Here is a 27712-nt window from a genome sequence, read left to right as displayed (position 1 = left end):
TTTGGTTTTTGGAAACCCGTTGGCCTTCTTCACCTGATTATGAAAAAGGGTGGCCCCGGGGTTGGGCAGGGGGTTGTCTTTAAATAGATTCCTATTCACTAGGTCCATTGAGGAAGAAGCAATGTCACCTCCATTTTACTGTAGGAAAATTGGGGTCTGGAAAAGCCAAGGTTAGTTCCACTGATGTTTCTGGAGCTTCTGCCTGTCACACATCAGTGTTTGGCACTCAAACAATCAGGAGGTGTTCAAATCTCTCAGTGTTCTCAAATTGCTAGTCATTGCTTGGAGAGTAATACACATGGATGGAAAGCATGAGGTGACAGTAGCAGTCACCCCAGGCCACATGCAGAGCCACAGCGCCACTGATGACCAAGTAGCAGCAAAAGTACCAAGCCATCTTGAGAAAGTGGGAGGGGCCCTATGGGTCGGGAGGGCTTCCGGGGAGTGGAGCTGGAAATCTGAGTGGGGAGACTGGTGAGAACAAGGCCAGGGGCAAGCAGCAAGGGTCTTCTAGGAGAGATGTCAGTACCCAGTGGGATCCAGACATTGACCATTGAGATCCTGCACCCTTTGCTCTTCCAGTGCCAACACAGTGGGCAACTTCAACAGACAGTGCTTGTCCTGTGACCTGGTGGAGAACTGCACCTACTTCAGTGCTTCCTTCAGCCACAGTATGGACTTTTTCTTGCTCAAGTGTGAAGGTGAGCAGCTGCCGCCCCCACGCTTGTTTCAGGTGGGTGCTGAGGTGGGCAGACAGGCGCACTTCAGGAAAGGGTTGCCCGTGGTAGGATCACGGCTGGTTGCAGCACAGGTAAGGAACTGACAACAGAGGACACTGGTCATGGGGCAGGAGGCCCATCACCTCCTGTCATCTGAGCAGGTCATTTTCTCATTGTGAGCCAGCCTGTCCCACGGTTCCTCTCCCATCACCCATAAAGGAGTAACAGTCCTGTGGGTTAGTTATCTTACACATGGATGGGCCACCTTTAATGGTAATAAAACCACTTCAAATGTCAACTTTTCAGGCAAATTAAGGATGCAGGTTATACAAAAAGTCTCCGAAAAATATGTTTCTATGACTCAATTCAATGATAATTTATCCTAAACATTTAGGTGTCTCATGGCACCAATCAGATTACACAAAGGAGCAGAAGGTCTCATGGTGGATGCAGAAGCTATCTTTGCATATTGTTCTTGTATCTTGGAAGGATAAAATACAAACCCATGAAAAGATAAGTAACAATAAATACGGTCCTGACAAAGGAAGTCTCGAAGAAGACGCTGACCTCCCCAGATGAGAGTGTACATGTGCTGGGGGCGGCGATTCTGCCACCACGTACAGGTTACTACTCCTCAGCTACAGCTCCAGTCCTGCAGGCCACAGGTGGATTTTGCCAAGGGTCTTGGGTAGCCTGCGTCTCCAGGTAGCTGGCAACTGCATCCCTTTTTAATCTGTGTCACCTAAAATCCTGAGAAGTCACAGGACAGGAAAACTCTGCCTATGACCACTGCCCAGCCTCTGACATTCCTCCACCATGGGGGTGGATGATAGGAAACAGAGTTTCTTTCTGTTTATTTTTAATTTAAATTTTTATTACCATAAATTAATTGCACAAGGGGTTTTCAGTGTGTTATTTATAGCATGCATATAATATACTTTGATAAAATTCACCCCCATTATATTACTCTTCCTAGCTTCCTTCCTCTTCCCCTCTCCTTTTTAACAGTTTTTGGTGGTTTTGCTGTGCTATTTTCATACATACAATGTATTTCTCTGATATTCACCTCTTGTACCCTCTCCCTTCCCCCTCCTCTCACTTGCTGGTTTCCCCCAATACACACCCCAAAGAGTCCCTCTTTTATAATCATGTCATATTATATTTTAAAGATCTAGATCCTATATATGAGCAAAAGCGTGATCTTTTTCTTTCTGAGCTTGGCTTATCTTGCTTGACATGATGATCTGTTTTCCTGAAAATGGCTGAATAACGCTTCATGGTTTATATGTACCACATTTTCTTTACAGTCATCAGTTTTGGGGTACTTTGGCTGGTTCCATATCTTGGCTATTGTAAATAGTGCTGCTATAAACATGGGTGTGCAATCATCTCTCTTGTATGTTGATTTATGTTCTTTCTGATCTATTTGAGGGCATATTAGTTACCCCAGGGCCCAAAAAGCTTACTGAATCCAAACTCCCCTTCTGTCTTTCCTAGGAAGTATCTTAGGGAGCCTCTGAAATTGGGGGACTCGCTAGGAGGAAAGAACTTCAGATTAAGTGACCCTTCTTTTATCAGACAGCAAACCTGGGGCCAGAAGTTAGAAGCATGCTCCAGACTCCTGTTGATCCAATGCACAGGAAATGCCACATCCAGGTCTCTCCATCCTTAGGTAGGATCATCCTGAAATAAAAACCTGGGGAACGGTGGAGACACTTAGAGCATGGAGACAGGGAAAATGGGGGAATAGACCCTGGTGAGCCACCAAACTGTGACAAATAAGGACCTCCATAATCAGAGATCTGAAATTTCATCCCAAGAAAGAGGAAGTAGCTTTAGAATGCAGATAATCATGAGGAAATGGGGGCAAAACTGCAATCGATTGAAGAAGAAGGTCCCAAGTGAGGAAGGGTTGAGTGAGACTCTGTCAGGTGATCTTTAGAACAAGGCAGATGCCATATGCCAGCAGTGGGTGTCACTGGCCTCAGCAGAAACGGAGCATCTACCAGGCGCCTTGGGGCCCGTGGTTTTTACCAGTCAAGGCAGTGACCATTTTGTTTGGGTTTCTTGGAATCCTGTCAATTCTTCCTAACACTCGCTCCCTGTGAGAGTCTTTCAGAGAGTCAGCTTCTTATTTGTGGCTGTGTCCGCAATGCTTCCCTTAAGTTCAAGGCCAAGTGTGATGGGGATGGCCTCCTTCACACCTGGCCGCCTGCTGTTGTTCAGTTTCCACAGCTCTAGTCCTGGGTTGAAATCTACAAGGGTCTCCCCGGGAGACCTGTGGCCCTATAGCTCGGCAGGGAAGTTCCAACATCCCAGACATAGGATATAAAAATGGCCCTTACATGGGGAGGCAGTTTGGATAAAGTGTGTTTGCAGATGGCAGAATGGTGGTTGGTGTGCAGATGTCCAGTGTCATGGTTTGGATCTTAAATGACCCGCAAAGGCCATGTATGGTCATCAGCCTGTGGTGCTGTTGGGAGGTGGTGGAGTCTCCAGGAAGTAGCCTAATAGGAGAAACTTAGGTCATTTGTGGCAGAACACTAGGACCCTGGTCTCTTCTCTCCTCTTGTCCCCTTCCCTCTCATCCCCTCCGCTCTCCCCTCCTCTCCTCTTCTCTTCTCTCTCTGCTTCCAGGCTACCATGAGGTGAACATCTCTGCTCTGTCCCGTGTTCTCTGCATCCTTTTCATGACTCTACTTCACCCATGGCCCAAAGCCATGGAGCCAGTTGAATATGAACTAAAACCTCTGATACTGTGGGCCAAAATAAACATTCTCCTCCTTTTAAATTATCTACCTCAGGTATTTTGTGTCAGCAGTGGAGAGCTAAGTAGCACATCCAGTGTGTCTGCTGGCATCCCATCCTTGGGGGGAGCAGCAGTTCTTTTTATGTTTCTGTCCTCACATAAACGTGCAGGGACATTTTGTGTGTGTAAGGCTACTTGTGTGGTGGTCCTCAATGGCTTAGAATGACAGATGGTTGCTCAGACATGAACATGGGAGAAAACAGAATGAAGGACAAGCATCCACGCTCTGCAGATGCACAGCTGACTCAGCCCACGGACATCACCTGGAGCCCCTCTCCACACACACCTGGATCCCCACAGTCGCCAAACAGACGCAGGGAACGTGAGGAGCGGGAACAGATCCAATCCAATCTCAGCACACCTCCATTTTATTAAGAAACTTATGGGGCGGGGTGTGACCCAGTGTGTGGGGGAGTGCTTGCCCAGAATGCTTAAGGCCCTGGGTTTGATCCCAGGCATTGCAAAAAGACAAAAAGAAGAGAAAAAGAAAGACTAAAGTCCTAATTGATCTAAGTGATCATGAAATTGTTGCCTCAGAATTTTCTGAACCATTTAAAATCTGTTTAATATTTAACCCATTGCCTTATCTTAGGGAAAGCATAAACTAGCTCTCTTGTATAAAAAATGGCTTTTTTTTTTTTTTGGCAGTCCTAGGGACAGGACTTTTGCACATTCTAAGCAAGCACTCTACCACTGAGCCATACCCTAAAACTAAGAAAAAAGAGAAAAAAACAATTTTTTGAAACATAATCTCTCTGTGTAGCCCAGGATGGCCTCAAACTTGAGATCCTCCTGCCTCAACCTTCCAAGTGCTAGGATTATAGGTGTGAGCTACATTGCCCAGTGAAAGGAAATCGTTGTGTAGTAATCACTTTTTGGATAAAGTAACCTGAAAGACCATATTAACCTTTCCCTGAAAACCTAACTCAACCTCACTTTTAGAAAGTAAACTTCTACAAAGTCATAAATTTACAAAAACAACAAGATTGATGAGCAGCAGACAGCCCTGTGCCCCTGACGCGGTTACCAGGAGGACTGGCTGGGCAGCCTGGGAGCCGAGCAGCTGCCCGGTTACACACAGGCATTGGTGATGGCTGCCATAGTGGGAAAGACCTGCTATGATGGATGTCAGAGGAGAAAACGATACCCAGTTGGGTTGCTTTGGGGAGAAAAATGGGGGAAAACTGCAGGGCTATGGTAGCATTTAGAGTAAGGGGTGGGGAGGAGTTAGGTTGAGTGACCTGGGAAGTAGTCCAGATGTAGCCTTGAGGGCACACACTGGGACTGTTCTAAGGTCACAGTGGAATTCTTCTGCAAATTGTGAATCACAGGTTTCTGTTGTTTTGTTTAGTTTTGTACTGGGTTTCGAACTCAGGGCCTCACACTTGCTGGGAAGGTGCTCTACTGCTTGAGCCACAGCCCTAGCCCTTTTTGCTTTAGTTATTTTTCGAACAGGATCTTGTGGTTTAGCTGGGGCTGGCCTGGACCACAATCCTCGTACTTATGCCTCCTGCATAGCTGGGATGGCAGGTGTGCACCACCATGCCCTAGTTTTTTTTGTTGTTGTTGAGGTGGGGTCTTGCTAACCTTTTGCCGGAGTTGGTCTCAAACTACAACCCTCCTGATCTTTGTCACCCAAGTAGCTGGGATTACAGGTGTGAGCACCCAGCCTGAATCGTAGCTGGTCTAGTGGAGATGTGCATTTAAGAAGCTCAGCCGTACAGCCACAGATGATTTAAAATAACTTAAGTTTTCCCCACAGTTGATATTAAAGTACATCTTAATGTGAAGACCAAGGCAACATTTATTAAATTCCCGTTCCCTTGCCTATTTCTTCCTTTCACACCCCAGAGCTACTCTGAGTAACCCCTACTTTCCTCCCCTCCCTGTTTTCTGCTGAACTGTATCGTGGAGATTTACTCTGGCTTCCCAATGCCACCAGAACCAAGAGACCTTTCCTTTTTCACTCAGAGGGGAAGTGCACCAGCTGAGAGCAAGTGAAGTATGTAAAAACTCACTTCAGGGGGTTCACCCTTCACAGAGGGCACTGCAGTAGCTCTGCCTGTCTGGGCAGAGGCAGAGATGATAGTCAAAGGGTTAACAACTAGATGGACACTGACCAGCCAAAATAGGGGCCCAGGTACTGCTGACACATAATACAGGCTGTCACACCATGGACTGAGTATCATATCAGCAGCTTCGAAACTCAAGAAGTTGTGACAGCCTCATATAAATGTCTTGCATGTAGTCATCCTTCCTACAAGTCTTCATTAGGATAGGTTTTGTGAAATCTTCAGGCAGGTATTGACTTACCCCATTAACTTATCCTATAGTGCTCAGTATTGTAAATGTAGCTTGTGTCATCTAAAACTTCTGTTAACTAAATACCATAGACTGGGAAGTTTATAAACAACAGAAATTTATTTCTCAGTCTGGGGCCCAGAGTCCAAGAGCAGAATGCCAGCCTGGCCAGGCTCTGATGAGGGCCTTTTCTTTCAGCCTGCCACCTGATACAGGGGAAATCCCACATGGTAGAGAGAGGGTCTGAAAGCTCTCTGGAGTCCCCTTTATAAGGGCACTAATCCCATTCCTGAGGGCTCCACCCTCATGACCTAATCACCTCCCAAAGGCCCCACCTCCTAACACCATCATTTGAGAGGTTACAATTTCAACATGTGTTGGAGAGACACAAACATTTAGTTCAATGGGGTCTGAGCACATCTCAGTTGTGAGTGTTCCAGGTTCTTGGTGAATTGGACAGAAATTTGGACAAAATGCACAGAAGTAGCAAGGAGAGTGTAGATTTATCAAAAGTGGAATACACTCCCACAGATGGAAGTGGAACAAGCTAAGAAACTCGAGGTCCAGGGTCTCTGTCAGAGTCGCAATTGAGACCAAAACTGGGGCTGAAAGGAGGTCTTATGATTGACAGCTTTGACTGACAGGAGGATGTCACTTTTGTAAGTTCGTTTTCCACTGGGCATGTCCCTTGCCATAGTGCGTGTGTGAAACGCAGTCCATATGCATGAAGCTGTACATAGAGGTGTCAAAGGCATCTGAGGACAGGTTCCCCGGCCCTCAGCGCATATGTGAGCCCTGGCACTTTCCCTTCTGCACAAACATCCCCTTTTACCATGATGCAATGGCTGTTGAGTTAACCACAAAGAGGGGGCTTCAAGGACATTCCCAACCAGATGTCTCCTGAGGGGGCTTGGCCTAGGCGGGACTTTTCCGACATTGAGAAGTCTGGTCAGTCTCCACCCTCTTGGCCACACTACCGCTCTGTTCTCCTGTGTCACAATCACAGTTGATTGTAGTTTGTCAGCTGTTTGCAATCAGTTCCCAATTTACTGCGTGCTTTGCCACACACATGTTCCCCTGACATCCGGCTGTTCTTTGGCAGTGTTGGGCCACCTGCACCTTGTGGGGCTGTCAGCCTCCTCATTGCTCCCTTTCTCTAACTTTTTATTATCATTTCTTCTGGGGCTTCACAAGGATTGATGCTTTTATGTTTCTTTATCATTCTTAATTTTTTATTAAGTCAACACAAACCTAAAACCACAAAAATTAGTTTTATACCTGACACAGTTACAGTCAAAGCATATGAAAATAGAAAACATACATAAAGGCTCAGAAAGGCTTGTCATGTCCGTATCTACTCTTGCTCTAGATGGGTCCCAGCTGCCTAGGTCGATGTGCATCTCCAACAGGCATGATCTCCAGTGACCACTAGATCGTTGCATGAGGGATCCCCTGTAAATGTGACTCACAGGGACCCTCTGGAAATGTTTCTATGTACTCATTGTACGGAGATCCAGCTTTCTATTGTCTGGCAATGAAGTCAGCAGCATCTAAAATATCATATTACACTGTAACCCTTTGTAACGGTTTTCCTGGTTATACCGAGTAGCTTTCCCTGCCTGATTGGCCCTTCCCACGCCCCTGTGAGGTGGCAGCAGTAGAGATACATTCTCTCTGTCCATTCTTTACAATTTGAGAATATGTTCTTTACCATAAAACAGTTATATCCACAGTCCTATTTGTAATTCATTGCAATTTACACTCTAGCACAAACAGATCTACTTAGAGGTCCCTGAACTCAGTCTAATTTTTCACATTCCCACAGTTGTGTCTACCTGAAAAACTATTCATGCTTCAGAGGTTTTTCACGGCAGGGTTGGTTGCTAACCTCCTTCCCAGGAGGGATGAATAGAAATGAGAGAATGCCAGGCAGCATGGACACAGCTGTGGATTCTCCCCAGAATGATATCTGTCATGGGAACTCAGTTCCCCAGCTGTCTTAGATGACCAGGGACTCCAGGAATAGGGGAGGCTGGGCAGCCTCTCCCACAGTATTGTGACACCAGCTTCCAGTCCTTGGTAAGTTCAACCCCCACCTTTCAAGAGAAAAGCACCCATTTCCTGAACTCATCCCCAGGGCTACTGTAACAAATTACCACAGACTGGGTGACCCAGAAGAACAGAAACGTATTTTCTCACAGGTCGGGGAGCGAGAAATCTGAAAACAAGGTGTCAGCAAGTTGGTTCCTCTGGAGGCTAGAGGGACTCTGTCCCTACCTCTCTCCAGCTTCTGGTGGCTTCAGGTGATCCTTGATGTAGCTCTTCAGTCTCTACCTCTGTCTTCTCATGGCTCCCACTGCTGTGTTTGAGTCCAAATTTACATCTTTTTCTGAAGTCGCCAGTCACTGGATTAGGACCCCTACCCTAGCATGACTCTTCTTGACTCCGTCTATGTAAACCTCATCTCACATCATGGGCATCAGAAGTCCAGGCTTCTGGGAAACACAGTTAAACCCACACTGCTCCCTCCCAAGCTTCATATCATCTTCCTGTATCAGAAAGAAATGGCAGAGAGCTGTGCTTGAGGTCTCCTTAGCATCCTAAAATGAAGGGCAGCCATGTTGGATGATTTGCAGACACCAGTCTCAGTGACTTTGCACAGCCTAGCAGGAGGGAGAGGGCCACTGGGGGAGAGACACAATCCACTGTTTGGGGTGATAACATTGGTGTGTTAGAGGAAGTGTAGATTTCCTCTGGAATTCTTCTTCCGGGTCACAAAGCAATCAAATTACATAGCACAGTGGGAATTGTGCAGGCTTTGCTTCTCCCCAGCTACATTCAGGACTTACAGCCACTGAACAACGGAATCACAGTACCCAGTGCACATAATTTCACAATCATAGCCTCTGTTTAGAAAATCCTACAGGAAGTTCCAAATGTGAATGTGCATTCTTATAGCCAGCAAGCTCTTATTAGAATCTCTGGGTCTCATGTGCACACTTGCAGGTTAGAAGGTTCCAGGAGTGGCCAGAATCAGAGGACAATTAAATCAGCCTCTATTAGATGTGGAGAGGAAATAACTGGTGGCTTCAGGAGTCCAAGGTACCCTCCATAGCTGGCTCTTGGCCAAAGTTATAAAGTAACCAAATTTTCTTAGGTTCTCTTGGCATGTGACATTTCCTCTTTCTGTGTCCTCCCCCCTCTTCACCTTTACACCCCAATATGTCCTGTGCTCCCAGCAGTCCTGTGCACACTCTATCATTAGAAACATAATTTAATGGGGTGAGGTATGCAGTACGGTGCTATTGTGTTTGGTACTCTTGCCTGAGTTGCAGTCCTAACAGAGCAGTGACTGAGACAGAAATGACGCTAGGTATAGAGGACAAACCCCCCTTGTGTGCAAGTTGCTGACTGCAGTGCTGAGGATCAGAAGAATGGTGAGGCCAAGTCCAGACTCCACGAGAATGAGCATCCGTCATGAGGGATCGATTGGTGATGTCTGTGGGGCACAATGGGAAGGAAGGAGGTGGCAGCCATGTGCCATGTGTCTATCACATTTGCTCTAATCCCCTGAGATAAAGGAATACTTCTTTAATAATGGGGTTTCACATTCTCTATTTTTGGAGATGGACTACATTGGAGGTTTGAGAACATCCTGAAACTCACCTCATAGTACACATGAAGTAAAGCAGATTATTTTTGAAAGGGAACTAAACTCCTCAAGCATTCTAGTGAGCCACGATAAAAATGAGAGACACACAGTGACCCACACATTCTTAAAGGAATGGAAGTGACTACTCCAGAAATTCCCCCAAGGTGAGGCTGTTGCCCAGGGTTTCTGACTGAAGATGCTTCTGTCTGTCATACAACTTTAGGATTGTGCTGCGAGAGCTCCACATTCCTCCAGAGTAGTCCAGGGATGCTATGGTTTGAATCTCTAAGCTGCTCAAAAAGCACGTTATGCTAAAGGCTTGATCAACAGCCTGTGGCACTGTTGGGAGGTGGAACCTTTAAGAGGTACAGCCTAGTGGAAGGAAGTTAAGTCACTGACTTTTGAAGGGGGTACTGGGACCCCCATCCTTCTCTTTCTTTTACTTCCTGGCCACCATGAGGTAAACAGCTTTGCTCTGTGTCCCTGTCTGGATAATGGAGGTGCACAGTGACTGCTGAGGTGCCCTCCCGGGGTTCTTCACACACAAAACAGGTGACCAGCGGCGGGAATGTCTCGGGAGGATCCCCTGTGGACTTCCCTGGACTAGATGACTTTGACTCCTGACCATGCCAGAGGCCACGCGTGTTTCCTTCAGATTCTCATCCACTAGATCCCTTGAGGGACATCACAGGATCCAGGCAGGTTCGACACCTTCTCCAAACATTGGTGGCTCTGGCTGCATGCACTGGTGCTTATTTTAATCATGAAAAACTAAACACACTGAGAGAGCCTGAAACAGGCTCTGAATCATCTCCAAAACCTGCGGGAGCTGTGCAGTCACAATTGAGCATCATTGAACCACCTGTTTCCTACTCCATCACTGCCAGCCACTCCAGACAAGGCCAATTTCACCTCTCCCCTCAGTGGTTACTGGAGACGGGTATGTGTTAGATGTGTAAGAACACAGTACTTCCTGACCAAAAGAATCCTCACCTTACACAAATGGCACTCGATGCATGCAGGCGTCTGTAGGCCTCCATCCAGTCCTCTTCCAGATAAATAGGCTATAAATACTTGTTTTAATGGTCAGAAAGGACAGTGAGCCTTGTGCTGTCCCTGTGTCACTTTGTTGGGCCACGGCTGCTAATGTGGATGAAGCCTGCGATGGACTGGACCCTCCACAGTGAGAAAATGAACTTCTTTCTCCCCAAATCAAGAGCCTCCATCTGCCCCTTGTGCAGCTTGGTGTGGCTGGACCCAAACTGGGGACATGAGCTCCTGCCCTGAGTTTCTGAGTGACAGCTCCTCCACCAGCTTTGCTGGCAGCTCCTTGGTCTCTGAGTCTAGTCTGAGCCCTGTAACTCCAGTCAGGGTGACTGGATTCAAATGACTCCTGCTGACACACATTGGCCTTCCCCAAGCCACTGGTGAGGGAAGACAGTCTGGATGCCCTCTTGCATGGATAAGTTTCCCCAGAAGGTCCCCAAATCTCATACACATGTGCCACCAAAGAGGCCCTTGGGAACCAGCCACCCAAGTCCCATGTACCTGTGACTGACTTGTAATGTAAGTCCCCATATGCACAATGGAAGAAGATGAATAAACAAGTTACTGCCCTATGAGGAGTTTCCACCCTCCCCTGACAGAGAAGTGCCTGTGGGTCCTGACAGGGTTTGCCTTTGATGAAACCATTTCCACTCTTCATAGTGAGGGCTGGGGAAGAGGCAAAAGCAGATTTTGTAAATCCAGAGGACACTCGGCATTCTCAGTGCTTGACGTTCCATGGTGGTGCTGTGTTCTAAGTGTGTCCCCAAATCCACAGACTGGAAACTGGATCTCCAACCCAGCAGTGTTGGACGGTGGGACCTGTGAGAGCGGGAGAGGCCCTGAGGCTCTGCCCTCAAGCACGGATCAGGCCTCCATGGCAGGAGGAGTTTGTTACAAAAGTGAGTTTGGCTCTTCTGGCTCTCACGATGCGATGCCCTCTGTCATGGGAGGATGGGGGAGGAAGGCCTTCGACAGCTGTGGACCCTCCATCTTGGACTTCCAGCCTCCAGTAGCCTGAGCCAAATGCATTTCTGTTCATCTTAAGTTACCCCATCTGTGGTAGAGCAGCCCACTCTGGGCTGAGACCCATCTGCTGCCTTAACCACAGCAGTCTGAGATGATCGGGAGTGAGCCAGTGCGACTCTGAGCCCAGCTCCAGCCTGGCTGCGAGGCTCAGTCCTTTCCTGCGGGGCCCCTTATCTGTCTTCTCACTGCACAGCAAATGCAATGGGTGTTCTAGGAAGACACACGCTTGTGGCTACTAACTCAGCACTCACAAATAGGATTGTCCACGTTACTGATGAGCTCTTGGTCTTCAAAGGGATGAGACTGTTTTATGTTCAGGGCAGTGCAAATAATTCAAAGTGAGGTTGAAAATATTTTAAAAACTCCCCAGTTGCCTAGCCTATTGAAATCGAAGTGTCAGTATGTCATATTTGAAAATGTATTGCGATTTTCCTATTTGTTTACACAGTACTGGGGGGGAACCCAGGCCCTTGAGCACGCCAGGCATGAGTTCCACCATTTGAACCACAAGAGTTGCTCGGAACCTGAGAAATACAGCTGCAGAGCCTGCTGGCTTGAGATGTGGACATTTCTTTGCAACAATTCAAAGGCATCTAAGTCTCTTCGTTATCACAAATTAAATTCACATGAAATAATTTATCATGTGACCTTGCAAAGTAAAATGCAATCCATCTTAGTGAAAACCTGCTGGGTGTTTTTCTTAGTGGACTCGTTACACTTGCAGATCAAGTGCCTAAGTGGCAAGGTGCCTTCCCTCCAACAGGCTATGCCTGTCCCTCCCTCATCCATCTGGCCCATTATTGAGCAGTCACTGTATGAACTTGGAGATGAGGTCAAAAAATGAGGGAGAGTCACTGCCTTTAGGAACATAGGGGATGGGGAAGAAGAACACCCAAAAGAATCGTCATTCTGTGTGCTGAGTGCTGTGACAGACACATGCCAGGGCTAGAGGACTGGGGCGTTCTCCTACCTTGTACTGGAACTTTGCTGCCTGTACGTCCAGAGTTCACCCTGCCCCTTCCCAGCAGCAAAACCACCACCATCTCACAGATGAGACTATTACACACATAGCACCCATCTAACCAGGGCAGAGACAGCGCTAGAGTATGGGCCCACGGGCACTGCCTTTGACTGTCCTGTGCACAGCAAAAACGACCATAGCTGCTACTCATTTTGCTCAGCCGCCTCTGGTCCTGAGTGTGCTGAGCGCTAGGCACAGCCTGGACACAAGAGGGCGCTGCAGCCCCGCACATTGGTCCTCACAGACCTGCAGTGGGGTCCATGGAGTTCCTGATTGGGGTTTCTCCCTGTATAAATCCTGCCATCAAGACTGAATGTGTCAGGTTCCCATGGAGCCACAAAGAACTGAGCCCTAGCTTTGTGAAGGCTTTCTGAGGCAACCCACTGTTTAGCAGACAGGGGACTGACTGGTGCTGGGTACACAAAGATAAGTGAGACAGAGGGAGGCCCTGCCCTCAGGAAGCCCAGAGTCCAGGAGGATTAGCAAACTTGGGGAACCAGCAAAGAGGGCTCAGCAAGGGAGCAGTGGTATTTCCCAAGAGCCTCTGCTGGCGAGGGGCTGCCTCAGTCACACAGAAGGCATTGGTGCACAAAGCCATGGCCTCTAGGACTCCTCAGCAGCTCAGAACCCTGAGCGTCCTTACTGCTGTGGTGACAAACACAGCCAGCAGGAGAACAGCAAAAGGCACAGTGTAGTCTGGGAAGAACCATAAGTGCTTTAGGTAGCCAGGAAAGGGGGTTTGGGAACTGGCAGAGATGGGGGAGGGAGGAAAAGCAGATGGCCCATGATTGAGGAGAAAGAAGCAAGAGGTGAGCCTTACCTGACTCACCTATAATTTTTGAATCTGAAGATTACAGCTTGCGGAGTTGTGGTCCAGACTAAATTATTTATGCACAACAGATCACCGGAGCAGGACTCGTCATGGTCTATATGGATGCTGGTGCTGTGGTTGGAGGTGGTGCTGGTTGTGATGGTGACACTGGTGGTGTTGGTGTTGATGTTATTGATGGCGATGGTGTCATTTATTTCTGTTGATGGAGATGGTGACATTTTTGTTGATGGTGGCAGTGGCATTTCTGTTGTTGATGTTACATTATTGACGATGTTGATTGTGTTGGTGGTGGTCGTTACGGTGATGATGTTGGCGATAACATAGATATTGTTGTCTTTGTACCTCCAACTCTGACTCATGTCTCAGAGGTGAGGCCTTTGGTCATGCTCCCTATTCTTTATAGTCAGAGGAAATTGACCTCTTGTTTCTGAAGCCTGACAACATACATTTATAGCAATCAGTTAGTAATGGCTATTAACTTTCCTGCTAAAATGACCAAAGTTTCTCGTGTACAAAGGAAACTTGAGGACAAAAGAGATTTATGTTGAAGAAGGACTTTTATTTTCTTTCTGGGTGGTCTTCATGGTTTGTGGTACTGGATACTGAAGACCTCAGCCGGGCTGGAGTAGCACAGAACATAGCACATCTTCTATGAGAACAATGGAGCCATCTGTCTTTAGTACTTCCTTCCGAGTTAGATAATCACACTTTTTCAAAATGGAAACAAGATAAAGGAACAAGTAGGTAACCCCTTGCTGGGGACCCCTTACCCTGTGCGTGTGTTTGCTATTGTTTTGGGCAGTACTGGGGATTGGACTAGTCTCACGCTTGCTAGGCAGGTCCTCTCCTACTTGAGCCATGCCCCATTCATTTTCTTTAGGTTTTTTTTTTTTTTTTTTTTTTTTAACAGATCTCACAGTTTTGCCCAGGCTGGCCTCAGGTTACCTCTGCCTCTTGAGTTGCTGGGATTACAGGTATACACCACCACACCCAGCCCTCCCCTGAATCTTAAGCATGGTATCAGTCTCTGTTTTCCTAGCCTTCCCAGCTATGGCTGAGGAATATTCACCCTGCTGATAATACCTCCTATTCATTTTGCTCTCAGAATGTCCAAGAACTGAAAAGAAAGTCTACTTTGTCTAGTCCATATGAACAACACTTCTGTCCACATTTTACATATGAGGAGATAAGGTTCAAAGACCAGGAATGTGGGAGAGCCAAACACTAAAGACTGACATGTGACCTTAATAACCCCCATCTAGTCTGTCCCTGTGGAACCAGGGTCTTCCGGGCTAAGGAGTAAAGTTTCATTGATCCATTGCAGAAGTGACCATCAATTTTGGGCCTGGGACTTGGGGGACCCTTTCTTCTTCAAGCGATGTAGAGCCTTTGTCTACAGTCTGAGGGAGATTCTGGTGGCCACGGGCACCACCACCTTGGAAAGTCTGCTCTGATAAGTGGGTGTGATGCTGCATTTTGTTGGCCTGGATGGAATGTCTTAAAATGTAACCTCAGTAAGATACATGTGGAGAAGTTTGGCCAGAAGGGAGACAGGAATGACTTGTACAAAAGGGCCCCTGTGTACCATGTGTGGCTTTTCTGACAACAAAGCCACACTGTTGCACTGGCCTCTAAATCTGTGCTGAAGATGTCACCCCACCACTTCACCATATGAACTTACTAAAAATTGGATGTTGAAGATGTGATTGAGGACATACTCAAGCAGGGTTGGTCCTTAATCCAGTATGACTGGTATCCTCTGAGAAAAGAAGCCATTCACCCCTGCAATTCCAGCTATGCTAGATGCATACGTAGGTAGGGGGACTGTGGTTCAAGGCTGGCCCCAGGCAAAATGCAAGACCCTATCTGAAAAACAACTAAAAGTAAACAGGGCTGGGGCCATGGCTCAAGTGATAGAGGAACTGTCTAGCAACCATGAAATTATGAGTTTGAACCAAGGTCTGCAAAGAGAGAGAGAGAGAAGAGACCCAGACACATGTGGTGAAGACGCCATGTGACAACAAAGGCAGAGATTGGAGCAATGCATGCACAGGTCAGGGAATGACAGGGCCACCAGAGCTGGGAAACTGGAAGAAGCAAGGAGGGATTCCTACAGATGGCTGAGGGAGCTGAGACAGTGCACTAAGGACAGACTCCTCGCCCCCAACGCCTATGTTCTCTATCTTAATTTTTCTGAAGTCAGAACGGTCCTTACAATCTATGTAAAATCAGCTTAAGTCAATGGTTCGTCTTATAATTGGCAGTGCCTTGAAACCATCATTCCTTATGCCTGTTAACACAGCTGGAGGTCGCATGGTTCCTGTGACTGTGGGGTGCTCTGCGTCCCAGTACAGAGCAGTGCAATGAGCACCCCAGGCACACTGAAGCCTTCTGGAATGTTCCTCCTGAGTCTCCCAAGCCTTCAGATGGATTCTGATGCATCAAAGCCCACTGGGCCCCATCTCTCGGTGCCCATCTGTGTGATTCCTGTGAGCCTCGCCAACGTCACCTCTGCCTGTCTCTCACAAGCACCTCGACAGGCAGCTCATCTTCAGTGTCCCTCACATCCAGAGCAGCCCTGGCAGGGACCATGCTGTGGCTTGGCTGAACTCTGTTCTCTCCCTTCCAGAGGTGACTCTGCCTGACCACACAGGTCTGTCCTGCCCACTTTCAGTCCTCATGGGGACCAAGCCTCCAGACGACAGTATGTATGAGAAGGCTGCGTCTGAGAGGGAACATCTGTTCTGTCACACTTTAACAGCACGGTTATTAAGGCAGGAGAAAATTAATTACAATTGTCACTCGTGTGCCTGTTCAAATTACACTTCTTTCCCTCCACACAGCATTCACGTATGTGTTATAAAATATTTCATTATGGTGTTATATACATCATTAGTTTTGTTTAAGTTATTCTTAATTGCTCACTGATGTGACAAAAATGAGGAGGACATTGGGAGAAGAGATTTCATTTTAACAGCAGAAGGATGAATTTAGGGAGTGAGCCCAGGGCCAGCGTGGACACACCTATGGACAGCATGCTCCCATGGCATGCATGGTGTCTCACACACATGCATCATGCGTGCACACACGTTCACACACCTGCATGCACAGGTCTACTCAACTTTACCCTGCATTTGTGAGACTATTACTGCTCATTTCTTGCGCTGAGGCTTTTATTTGCTTGACAGGACTGGGATTTGAACTCAGGGCTTTATACTTGAGAAGCAGGCAAGCCACCCCTTGAGCCGCACCTTGGTGCATTTTGCTCTGGTTATTTTGAAGATGGGGTCTTGTGAACTTTTTGTCTGAGCTGACCTTGGACCACAGTCCTCCTAATCTCAGCCTCACAAGCAGCTAGGATTTCAGGTGTGAGCCACAGGTGCCTGACTCACTGAGGTTTTCTTAAATAATGGTTACTTAAGACTCAACATAGGCTTAGTTTCTTCTTTTCCTCGCTTTTTTTCCTTATCATTCCATTCCAAAGCAAAGAAAATAAGACTTTCATAATCAATTTCCCCAAGACAGCTTACGTTCTTTTAAGTTTGTTCATGCATGTGCAGGAAACTCTGGGTTCTGTTCGCAGAACATTAAGCATGTCCTCAATGGCTGCCATGAGGACAAGCCTCATGGCTTGTTCCTGAAGACAATTAAACACTGGGAAGACACAAAGGCGAAGGGAGCAGCAGAACAAGCATGACAGAATCCAGAGAACTGAGTGCTCCTTTCCAGCTGGAGGACGTTGGAGCTGACTTGAGATCCACTGGATGTAAAGGCAGAAAGAAGTAAAGCTCCACTAATCCAGATGTTTTCAAATGTGTTTTAAGCCACAGAGCCCCATCTTCCAAAGGCAGCTTACTGGAAAGCCTGATATGGAAATCAGGGCTCTGGAGACTCAGCCTTACTTTGAAGATCTGTGGTCTCCCGCTGGTGCATCGTTTTGCAAATTAAAGAGCTGTAAGGGCCAAAAGGTTAAGTAAGAAGAAAAGTCCATCTGAAGAACCCAGTGGCAGCCAGAGCCCACGTGTGACAGTGCAGCGAGAGTTTGGCCCCTGTAAGCAGAGATGTGGGTGCCTCTATGCCAGGTGCCTACCTCCAGGGTCCCTGCCTCAGACACCTAAGGACTCCACTGCAGAGACAAGACAGGGGGCGATAAGTACAGGGATGTGGGGTGACAGCCGAAGGTCCTGGGGATGGAAGAGGGCATCACCTGCTAAGAGGTGAAACCACTGGGCCAGAAAGGACAAGCCGGACTGAATACCCTGAGCTCTGAGGGCGTTTGAGAGCAGTGGCACCTCTTTGTAAGCGACCTCACTGGGTGAGTCGTGCAGATTTTAAACATCTCACAAGGTGTAGAGCCTGTTTTGCAGACGGTGGCCGGGTCCCTGGGTAGAGAACAGGCCCTGTAGCATGCTGGCAGCACATGCACGAAGTAGCAATGCTGAGGACCAAGTCCTGTTTCCACTGTGAACAGAATTTCTGCAAGAACACTCTCCTGTCTCTGTGGCTTCTGGTTGTTCATGAAGAGTCTTCCCCAAGCCCCCACCCACCACCCACCACCACCACCCACCAGTGTGACCTTGAAAACAGAGTTCCTCAACAAAATAGTAATAGAAGGATAAATTATATTATACGTTCCCTGAGTGTTCAGAAGGCAAGGCATATTCTAGGCATTCTGAGTGAGCTGTTATTCGATGCGTCAGTCTTCTCTGAAATAAGCATTCCCCACTTCACAGATGAAGAAACTGAGGGCCAACTAATTACAGTGGTTCGTGTCTACTGAGCTAACAAAAGCAGCTGTGATGTCCTGCTGGTTTATGATCAAGTGCCAAAGGAAGCAGTGACCACAGGGAGTGGTGTGCAGCTCAGTGGGTGGTGGGTAGGGGTCTGGCCAAGTTGCTTGACAGTAAATGCCACCATTGCCATATGCAGTTCTGGCCTCAGATTATTCATTTGTGAAATGGGTGTGCCTATTTCATAGTGCTACTCTAAGGACTGAATTAATATATACAAAATCCTTAGAACATTGTGGGTCCCGTGGTAAGCATGGCGTGATCGGTGACTGTTCTTATTGCTATTATTACTGTCCTCACGCTCAGAGAAGCACTACGGGGAAGACGTTTGGAAGAATTTTTTAAGACAATGTGGAGGGTTCCCAGGAGGCTGGGGAGGGAAGGACCTGGCTGGAGGAGAGAGCAGGTGCAGAGGTATAAAGCAACCCAGCCCCCCACAGAAGGATGGGGGCCAAGGTGAATTGGAAAGTGGTAGATTAGGACCGAGAAGGTCTCATGTTTCATGCCAAGGTGTAAACCCTCTCACTGGAATATGGAAACACCCCAAGGTCCTGATCAGAGGGCACTGTGATCAGAATTGTGTGACAACCCTGGGCAGTACTAAGGACACAGAGCTGGGAGACTTTGGGGTTTTTTTTTTTTTTTTTGATTGGGTTTTTTTTGGGCACATGAGGTTTAAACTCAAGGCCTTGCCCTTCCTAGGCAGGCACTCTACCACTTAAGTCACTCTGCTAACCTTTTTGTGTTAGTTTTTTTCGAGATAGTATCGCTCGAGCTGTTTACCCAGGCTGACCTCAAAACCGTGATCCTCCTGATCGCTGTCTCCTGAGTAGCTAGGATTACAGGTGTGAGCCACCAGTGCCCCGCCAGGGCTGGGAGACTTTTAGCAGGCACAACAGAGAGGACCTAGTGAGGACTCCCAACATGGGGTCAAGAGAAAGTAGAGTGCAGGTCTACTTTTGTTTAAATTATATGATTTGCTTATTCAATTGTCTTGAATCCAGAATGAAAAGCAAGTGGTTTTGTATCTTGAGTTCCTGCTCAGTGCAGAAGACTATGGGGGTCACACCACCCAGCAGCCCCATTACCCTGCAAGCCGGTACCTGAGAATGAGGCCACTGCCCTCAGGACACACACCCAGCAGGTGCAAATGGGACCCCAGCGACACCCTGCCACGTGGTGACCTGCACTCATCCAGCAGATGGCGCATTGGCACACGGGGCTGAAGGAGAGAGGGCAGAAAGCCTCAGAAGCCGTGCCCACGAAGGTCACCAAAGGCTGCATCAAGCCCGGTCTGGCTTCTGGGGCCCTGCTTGCTGAAGTCACCTGTTCTTGTCAAGTTCTGCTCAGATTTGAAAAGGAAGAGAGCCAAGTGACTCATCTTGGATCTGGTGATTGAAAGGAGCCTCATTTCCTCACATGCTGCAATTTGTACATCCAGATAAGCATCGTCCTTCTTGAGAAGGTGACGATGATTCCTGATGAGGTCATTGCTCAGGAGTTTTGGGGATTCTTACAAAATGATTCTTGTGTTTCATACTCCTTTACCACTGACCGTGCTTGGTTATTGACAGGGTAAGCTACCCATCACCTGGTACCCTCATTACAAAATGTGGCTGACAAGAACTTGTGCCCTTTTTAAAAGGGAAAAGCCAGCCCCTAAGAAAGTAACTCTCAGTGGGGAGGCTGTGCCCTGCACAGCCTTGGAACCAGTTTTGCTATGGGCATGACTTCCTGGGGAAAGCATACCATCAATGAATCATGTGCTCACTCATTTACCCAACAGCCACCAATGGGCAAGTACTGCCAGTGAGTCACTGTACATTCCCCATGTGGGATACAAAGTCGTATAAAATACAGTAGGTTCCTAACTTCTAAGAAGGCTGGAGACATAAGGCATAAATCTATCATTCCAAATCAAAGTAGGGTAAAACTGCTTTGTTGAAAATCATTGCTGAACTTCTGGAGTCACAGTGTTGCACGCAGGACAACACCAGGAGCTTCAGAAAGTGTCCCAAGAAGAGCTTAGCAAAGGAGCAAGGGGTCCCACCCCAAATTCCAGCTCAGCCTCGTGCAGGGATGAGCCATCAGCTGACGCGTCGCTTTTCTGGTAGATTCACTTCATCCCACACAACCAATAAAACAAGGCTCCTTTCTTCATTCTGAGGATCCTGTGAAACATGTGAAACCGTCACTGTCACTGGGTTGCTGGGACTTGACGGCAAATCTTTCCGCAAACTGGAAGCTTTTAGGAATATGCGACCCAGAGGTGTGAGCTGAATTTTGAAAGCATGCAAATTTTTTTTTCTTTTTTTTACAATTGGGACAGTTTCTCTTCCTAAAGTCACTAAGTGTCACACATAATTTCTGAAGCAAGAGGCTGCATGTGACCACAGACACTTGGCACAGCACAGCTTCCCAGGGTTGGTGAGCATACAGAATAACCCACCCACTTCTGCAGTCCCCGCTGAGCCACGCCACTCCAACTGCTGCCTAGAAAATAGGATCCTTTCAAGTTCCCCGGATTTAACATTGGATTGAAGCAAGACTAAATGCTGTGGGGCACAGGGAAGGAAGACTAAATCCCAGGTTTGATGTCAGCAATAACAAGGTTTCAAAATCAGACGGCAACAAGGTTTCAAAATCAGACAGCAACGAAACCTGCCTGTGATGTGAACCAGGAAATACTGTCTTTGGAGCAAATATTGTAATTATCTGCAGTAGCTCTGGTAGCTTCCCAGCCCTGTTTATTAGTATGATAATACACCTCGATGTACACACGTGATGTATTGGACATACATAATTCATGAGCCAGTAAATAAAGAGATCTAGAGCCCGTGTGCAGCAGGCCGTCGCCAATTATCTCGCCTGGCCAGAGCCTTCCTCCTAGGCTGCGTGCAGCTGCTCTTTGAAACCATTCACCAAGGCGGGGAGATGTGCATGGGGGTGCCGGGCCGTGAGGGTTAGCTGCTCGTGGAAATGATCTTCCACAAAAGCATCCTCCAGGGACACAGATGAACAGGAGAAAGACACGTATCCTCTCCATGAGTTTTTAAAATTTATTCTGACAACTTTTTTCTTTACAGTTTTGCATCTTTTTTGATCACTTTGTTTTCGTCTGTAACTGTCGTGTTCCTCCACCCAATAGAGCAGATGCAAACCAATGTCCTAAGATAGGCAGGGCTGGAAAACACACAAAAATAAATACTTTCTGTTTGCAATTCAGCTGTGTAACTCACACCTTGGTTTTTAATGCAATCCAGATGGTTTGCACTGTGTCCACAGGGTCTCTATTGGCCAAAAAAAAAAAAAAAAAAAAACTACCAAGTGTGTTGGTTTTAAATTCTCTTGTCTCCATTTGCTTATGTCCCCTCTCAGGAACAGTATCAATTTGAAAGTCGGATGTTTAACTTGAGCCAAGATAGTACCTGTCACTAACCAAAGTCCTGACAGGCCAAATGCTTCTTTTTTTATTATTATTCATTTGTGCCTACAATGTTTGGGTCATTTCTCCCCCCTTCCCCCACCCCCTCCCTCTCCCCCCCACCCCCTCGCTACCCAGCAGAAACTATTTGGGCCAAACGCTGCTATTGCAGCTCTGTCTTCACTCGCAAGGCCAGCTCGTGTTCTGCTGTCATGGCTCACGTTCTTACTTGAGCCATTCATGCTCTTGCATGCTCCAGTGCGCACTGCAGGGCGCACTGGCTGTGAGGCAGGCTGCCTTACCAAGGACCTAAGAAATACCAGGATGGGGTGGAGTCATTGCACACGTGCTCACGTCTACACATGCTTGTTCATGTATGCTTGCTCATTTGAATTTAGGATGTATACGTAAGACTAGACACATATAGAACCAGATAGTGAATATTTGACCTGACAGAAGAATTTAGAATGAAATAGAATTATCTGGTTTTCCATGTCCTAAGACTAGAGAAAACGTAAAATCCCAGAAGGATGTGCTGGGAAGGAACAGAGCCGCAGTGCTGTGTCCCCATCCTGCTTCCGCCACCCTTGCCTCCTCCCTCAGGCTGAGAACAGTGTACATCCGCCCCTCGCATGCTTCTCCATGCCCATTGGCCACGTGCCATTCCAGAGGGAGATTTCAACACAGAAGTCTAATCCTTAGGCTGGGACACACCTACTGTCCCAGGTGGTGGTCAGGCTAAGACGGTGTCCCCAAAGCATGCACCAGGTGCCTACTGTGGTTTCTGTTGCATTTGCTCTTACCAAAGTCCTCAGCAGTCCTGCATGCTACACCCGAGCCCCAGAGAAGGAAAGTCATTGCCTGGAACCACCAAGCACCTGCCTCAGACCCACAACTGGCTGCTTGTCTCCTGACCACGTCCTTGCATATGGGAGCTGATGTGTGGCACACTGAACCGTGGACTCCTTCAGGTGATCAGATTGGCCATCAAAGCCATTTTTGTGTGTGTCTTTGTTCTCTACAGGACTGAGCACCCTGTTTGCAAATCCCCTGTCTGTCTGGTCCCCCAGGACCTAGCACTGTGCCATGCACACAGTAGAACTGCCGTGCGTTTTTTGCATGAATTGCATGCAAAAAAACTGTGATTATGTGTTATCAGAAGAACAGCAGTTAAGCAGAGTCCTTTGAGGTTCTGGTTACCTATACAGTATAAAGAAAGATCATCCAGGTTTTAACCACAGTAAGTTGTGTACATTCGACAGTGATTGAGTTGGTGGCATGACAAATTGGCAAAAGGCTTTTTTTGCATCAGAATTAAAGATATGTGAGTTTTTAACTACATGTGTATAAGATTACTTGGAAGAAGAGAAAGAAAAAGTAAAGGCCAATTTAAAACTTCAATGATAATGACCTTTTGCAAGGTGCCGGTGGCTCACACCTGTAATCCTAGCTACTCTGGAGGCTAAGATCAGGAGGCTCACAGTTCTAGGCCAGCCCCAGCAAAAAAAATATTCATGAGGCCCCATCTCAACAAAGCAAAAAGCAGGACAGTGGTATGCACCAATCATCCCAGCTACTGTAGGAAGGGTAAAATAGGAGAAACACAGTCCAGGCTAGCCTGAGCAAAAAGCAAAACCCTGTCTTCAAAACAACCAGAGCAAAAAGGCCTGGCGGCATAGCTCAAGTGGTAGAGCAACTGCCTTGCAAGTATGAAGCCCTGAGTTCAAAACCCAGTATATGCCAAAAAAAAAAAAAAAACTCCTATAATTCTTACTGGTAATAGAATCTCAGTTGTTTAAGATGGGTTCAGAGTGCTCCCCTTTGTTTGTTTCAGGTTCCCTGCACATCTTGTGCATGTTATGTGTTTGTATATATTTAATGTGTCCTTTTATTTATTAGAGAAATCTTAGGCAAATTCTAACAAAGGGTTGGCCAAAGTATCACAAAGCCCAACTGTCTGACTCCATTTTAGAATTATTCTTCTTGTTCTTTATTTCTTAGGAGAAAATTCATCTTGATTTTGGTGTTTCCGTACATTGTCTGCCAATTTTCAGAGGCCTAACCACCATGGAAATCCCAGAGCCAGTGGTGGTGCTGTAATTCACTTAGGCAGAGCAACGGGTATAAAACATTAAACCACAGCAGCGAGATACAATGGCAGCTAAGGAGACAGTCCAAGCACCTGGGATCACAGGTGGTCACTACCCAGGGCACTGCCATGTCCAGGAGGTCTCTGGCCATGATGGGTTGTGTATGAAGTGCTCTCCAAAAGACCCATGTATTGAGGGCTTGGATGCCAGCTGATGGGCTTTTGAGGTGCTCATATCACGACAAGGGCTCTGACCTCATCCGTGTGCTCATCCATTGATGGATTCATAGCTCACTCACGGGCCATGAGGAGGTAGGTCTGGTTGGAGGAAGAGGTCACTGGGGTGTGCCTTTGAAGGGTATACCTTGCCCCTGGCCCCTCCCTCTCTGTCTCTCTCTGTCCCCTGTCTACCATGACAGGGGACTGTGCTCCCATCCTGCTTCTGCCACCCTTGTGATGTTTGGCCTCACTATGCCCAGGCCTGGAAGCAATGGGACCATGGACTAAAACCTCAGAAACTACAACCCCAAATCAATCCTTCTTCCATTAGTTCTTTTCTTAGGTATTTTGTCACAATGATAAAAAACTGACTAACACAGGTCAGGACTGGAGGGTTGGAAGGGATTAGGTCATAACCAACACATACAGAACAGTGCATAGGAACACAGCCTTATCTTTTAGTTAGTATTCTTAAATGTACTTTTAATTGTTGGCGTGCTTGGCCAGTCTAAAGACGGATGCTGTATTAAAGTAATAGTGAATATGACTTGTTTGTGATGTGACTGTCAGGAAAAAGAACACCAATTAGGTCTGTAAATGGGGACAGCTATCCACAGCAGTTAGTGAACGCATCAGGAGGTTCCCTAAGCGTGTACAGAGAAATAGCAACCTGAATTATTAAAAATAGGACACAGAATGGGCCCTTTCCTTGGCCTAATTTAGAGTTGCTACCTTGATATGTCATGGCCATGTACGTGATTAGAAAGCTGTTCATTCATTACCCATTAATCTGTTCAGCAAACATTGTGCACACAGCACTCGCTCCCAGATACGGGATAGGGAGTGTTTATCTTTCTGACTGTCTGGGTAGAGCGGAAACAGTTCTGGTTTTGTTTAATTGCAATTTAGCATAACAATCACTATCGTCTGTACTGACAGCTCTTGTAAAGAGCACAGGAAAAGCATCTGCAGTATGGCAAACATCTTGTTTCACAAATATCACAAGAATTGCAATTTAAATGGAACCAAAATTAGATAGATATTCAGACAGTACAAAAAATTTTATCTTGAGACATGTTATATTGTACCATAGGTGACACATTTTTCCTCAGCAATGTTCAAGAATGCAACACATTGCAATTAACTATAGACTCCATGTTAGATGGCAATCCCTTGAACCCATTCCTCCTCCAGTCTAACTGAAATTTTGCATGCTTTCACCAGTGTCTCCTCCCCAACCTCTTCCACAGCCCCTGGCAACCACCAGCCTTCTCCTTCCACAAGTTCAACGTTTTCACATTTTGTAAGTGAGAGCACATGGTGCTTATCTTTCCGTGTCTGGCTTATTTCACATAACATAATGTCCTTCCGGTACATCCATGTTGTCAAAGTGACAGGATCCTTGTTTGTAAGTGCTGAATCATATGTCATTGTGCAACAGTACCTTTTCTTTCCCCGTCCACACACCCCTGGACACTCAGGTTGTTTCTGTATTGCTGTTGTGAACATTGCTGCAGGGAATACAAGTCTCTTCACCATTTTACCCAGTAGGTCGGGTGCTGGATCATATGGCAGTTCTGTTTTTAATTTTTTGAGAAATCTTCGTATTGTTTTCCATATTAGCTATGCTAATTTACACTCCCACCAATGATGTGCAGAACTCCCTCTTCCCCACGTCCTCCCCAGCACTTGATATCTCTTGTCTTTTGATAGTAAATCTCATCGTGGTTTTGATGTGCATTTCAGTAATTAATGAAGTTGAGCGGTTTTCATATACCTGTTGGTCGTTTGTATATCTTCTTTCAAGAAATATCTATTTGGCTTGCCTAACATGAAAGTTTTGATCCTTACCTGCCCCCCCAAAAAAAGTCTATTCTCACCCTTCACCCATTTTTAAATCAAGTTATTTCTTTTCTTAAAATTGAGTTGATTGGGATACTTACATATTTTAGATACTCACCTCTTACCAGATGTACAGTTTGTGAATACTTTCTCTTTTTCTGTAGACTGTCTCACTATGTTGACTATTTCCTTTGCTGTGCAGAAACAGTTTAGTTTTCTATAGTCCCATGTACCTAGTTCTGCTTTTTTTCCCCTATGCTTTCTGGCTCATGTCCAAGAAAATCTTTGCCTGGACCAATGTCACAGAGCTTTTCTATTTTCTCCCAGTAGATTTATAGAGATTTTAGATGTATGCACAGATGACCTCAATCTCTATTATTTTTGTTTATTTGTTTAGTTATTTATTCATTTATTTCTTATGGTGCTGGGGATGGAAACCAGGGTCTTGTGTACGCTGGACAGTTGCTCTACCACTGAATTTCATCCCCTGATTTGTGTTTTTTTTGTTTGTTTTATTTTGTGTCTAATGACTACAGCAAGTGCAGTTTAACATTCAGAGGGTAAAGCTTGCAGATACATGCAACTATTTGTCTATATGTTTGAAATATTTGTACATACAACCACATACATGCAAACATTTTAGAAGCATTCAAGTTACTTGTGGGAGGTAGGGATAAAATGGACCTTTTAATTGTCATGTTATCCCTTTCTTTAGCATTTGAATTTTTTAAAAAAGTATTCAGTTTAGGAATTAAAATGTGAGAAGGAACTAATCCAGGCTTAGCAACTTTCTTATTGCATGGATGAGCAAAAGACTTAAATCTCTCAAAACCTGTGTTTTCTCATCTGTAAAATATGTTTAGAAACACCTATTTTGCAGACCTGCTGTGGAGATTGGATTAGAAATAATTCATGTGAACATCTAGCAGAGTGCCTCTTACACAGTGACACTAAATAAATTATAATTTTTACATTATTAATAAGAATGGAGGGTATGCTCTGTTTGCAAATTTACTCACCCTAAAATGTGCAGAGGAAATAGATGTAGGCTCTTATTTCTCAATAAATGCTCTGCTCATCCACATGGGCAGCCCAGGGGGAAATGGATCCTCGAGCTGCAAGCTTAGTTTGCCTCAATAATTTAAACCTCCAGTCCATGCTCAACTCTCTCCTCTCAATAAGTGCTGTCTCTTTAGGTGGGCAGGCACAGACACTCGGGTCTTGCTCCTGCCCAGGTTGGGGGAGCAAGGTGCCTCAGGAATATTTGAATTGCAAGAAAGACTCATAATCTTTAGTAGCATGTCCTAAATGCTGCAAGGATGTATTTGTAGCAAGAAAATCATTGTTTCTCAGACATTTGCATGTTGCCAGGCATTCCACTCTTTTTCTGACCAACCTATCTCTGGATGAATGGGGAAGGGCCACAGAGTGAGGGAGAGGGTCCCAGGAATGTAAGTTAGTGTAGCCACTATGGGAACCAGTATGGAGGTTCCTCAAAAAAAAAAAAAAAACTAAAAATGGAACATCCGTGTGATCTGGCTATACCACTCTTGGGCACATAGCTGGAATAATGAATCAAAGTCAACATGTAATAGAGGCACCTGCACACCCATGTTTGTAGCAGCACTAGTCACAATAGCCAAGTTATGGATCCAAACCAGGGGCCTGGAAAAAGAGGAATGGATAAAGAAAATGTGGCATTTATACACAATGGAGTATTATTCCATTGTGAAGGATGAAACTGTGCCATTTGCAGGAAAATGGATGGAGCTGGAGAACATCATGTTAAGTGAAATCAATCAGACTCTGAAAAACAAACATTGCATGTTTTTTTCTTAGATGTGGAATCTAAATTTAGAAAAACAAAACATGAAAATATAAGGGGCCAATTAGGAAAGAGGAATAGGATGGGGCAGAGGGAGGGGAGACCAGAGAGGAGGA

The 27712-nt window shown here is 46.3% G+C and overlaps 1 protein-coding gene across 6 annotated transcripts in view; it reads left to right on the top strand.

Moving 5' to 3' along the window:
- The window catches only part of Dpp6 (dipeptidyl peptidase like 6), a 945197-nt gene that overhangs the window by 873122 nt on the left and 44363 nt on the right, over positions 1-27712 (top strand). For all 6 annotated transcript variants that reach the window (XM_074060144.1, XM_074060158.1, XM_074060135.1 and 3 more), the window contains exon 16: positions 583-701. In XM_074060144.1, coding sequence (XP_073916245.1) covers positions 583-701 — 119 coding nt within the window. The remainder of the gene's footprint in view (positions 1-582; positions 702-27712) is intronic.

This window comes from Castor canadensis, chromosome 2 (assembly GCF_047511655.1).
Source record: "Castor canadensis chromosome 2, mCasCan1.hap1v2, whole genome shotgun sequence".
Classification (NCBI taxonomy): domain Eukaryota; kingdom Metazoa; phylum Chordata; class Mammalia; order Rodentia; family Castoridae; genus Castor; species Castor canadensis.
Note: the sequence above shows the minus strand (reverse complement) of the source record. Positions and strands in the feature narration are given on the sequence as shown.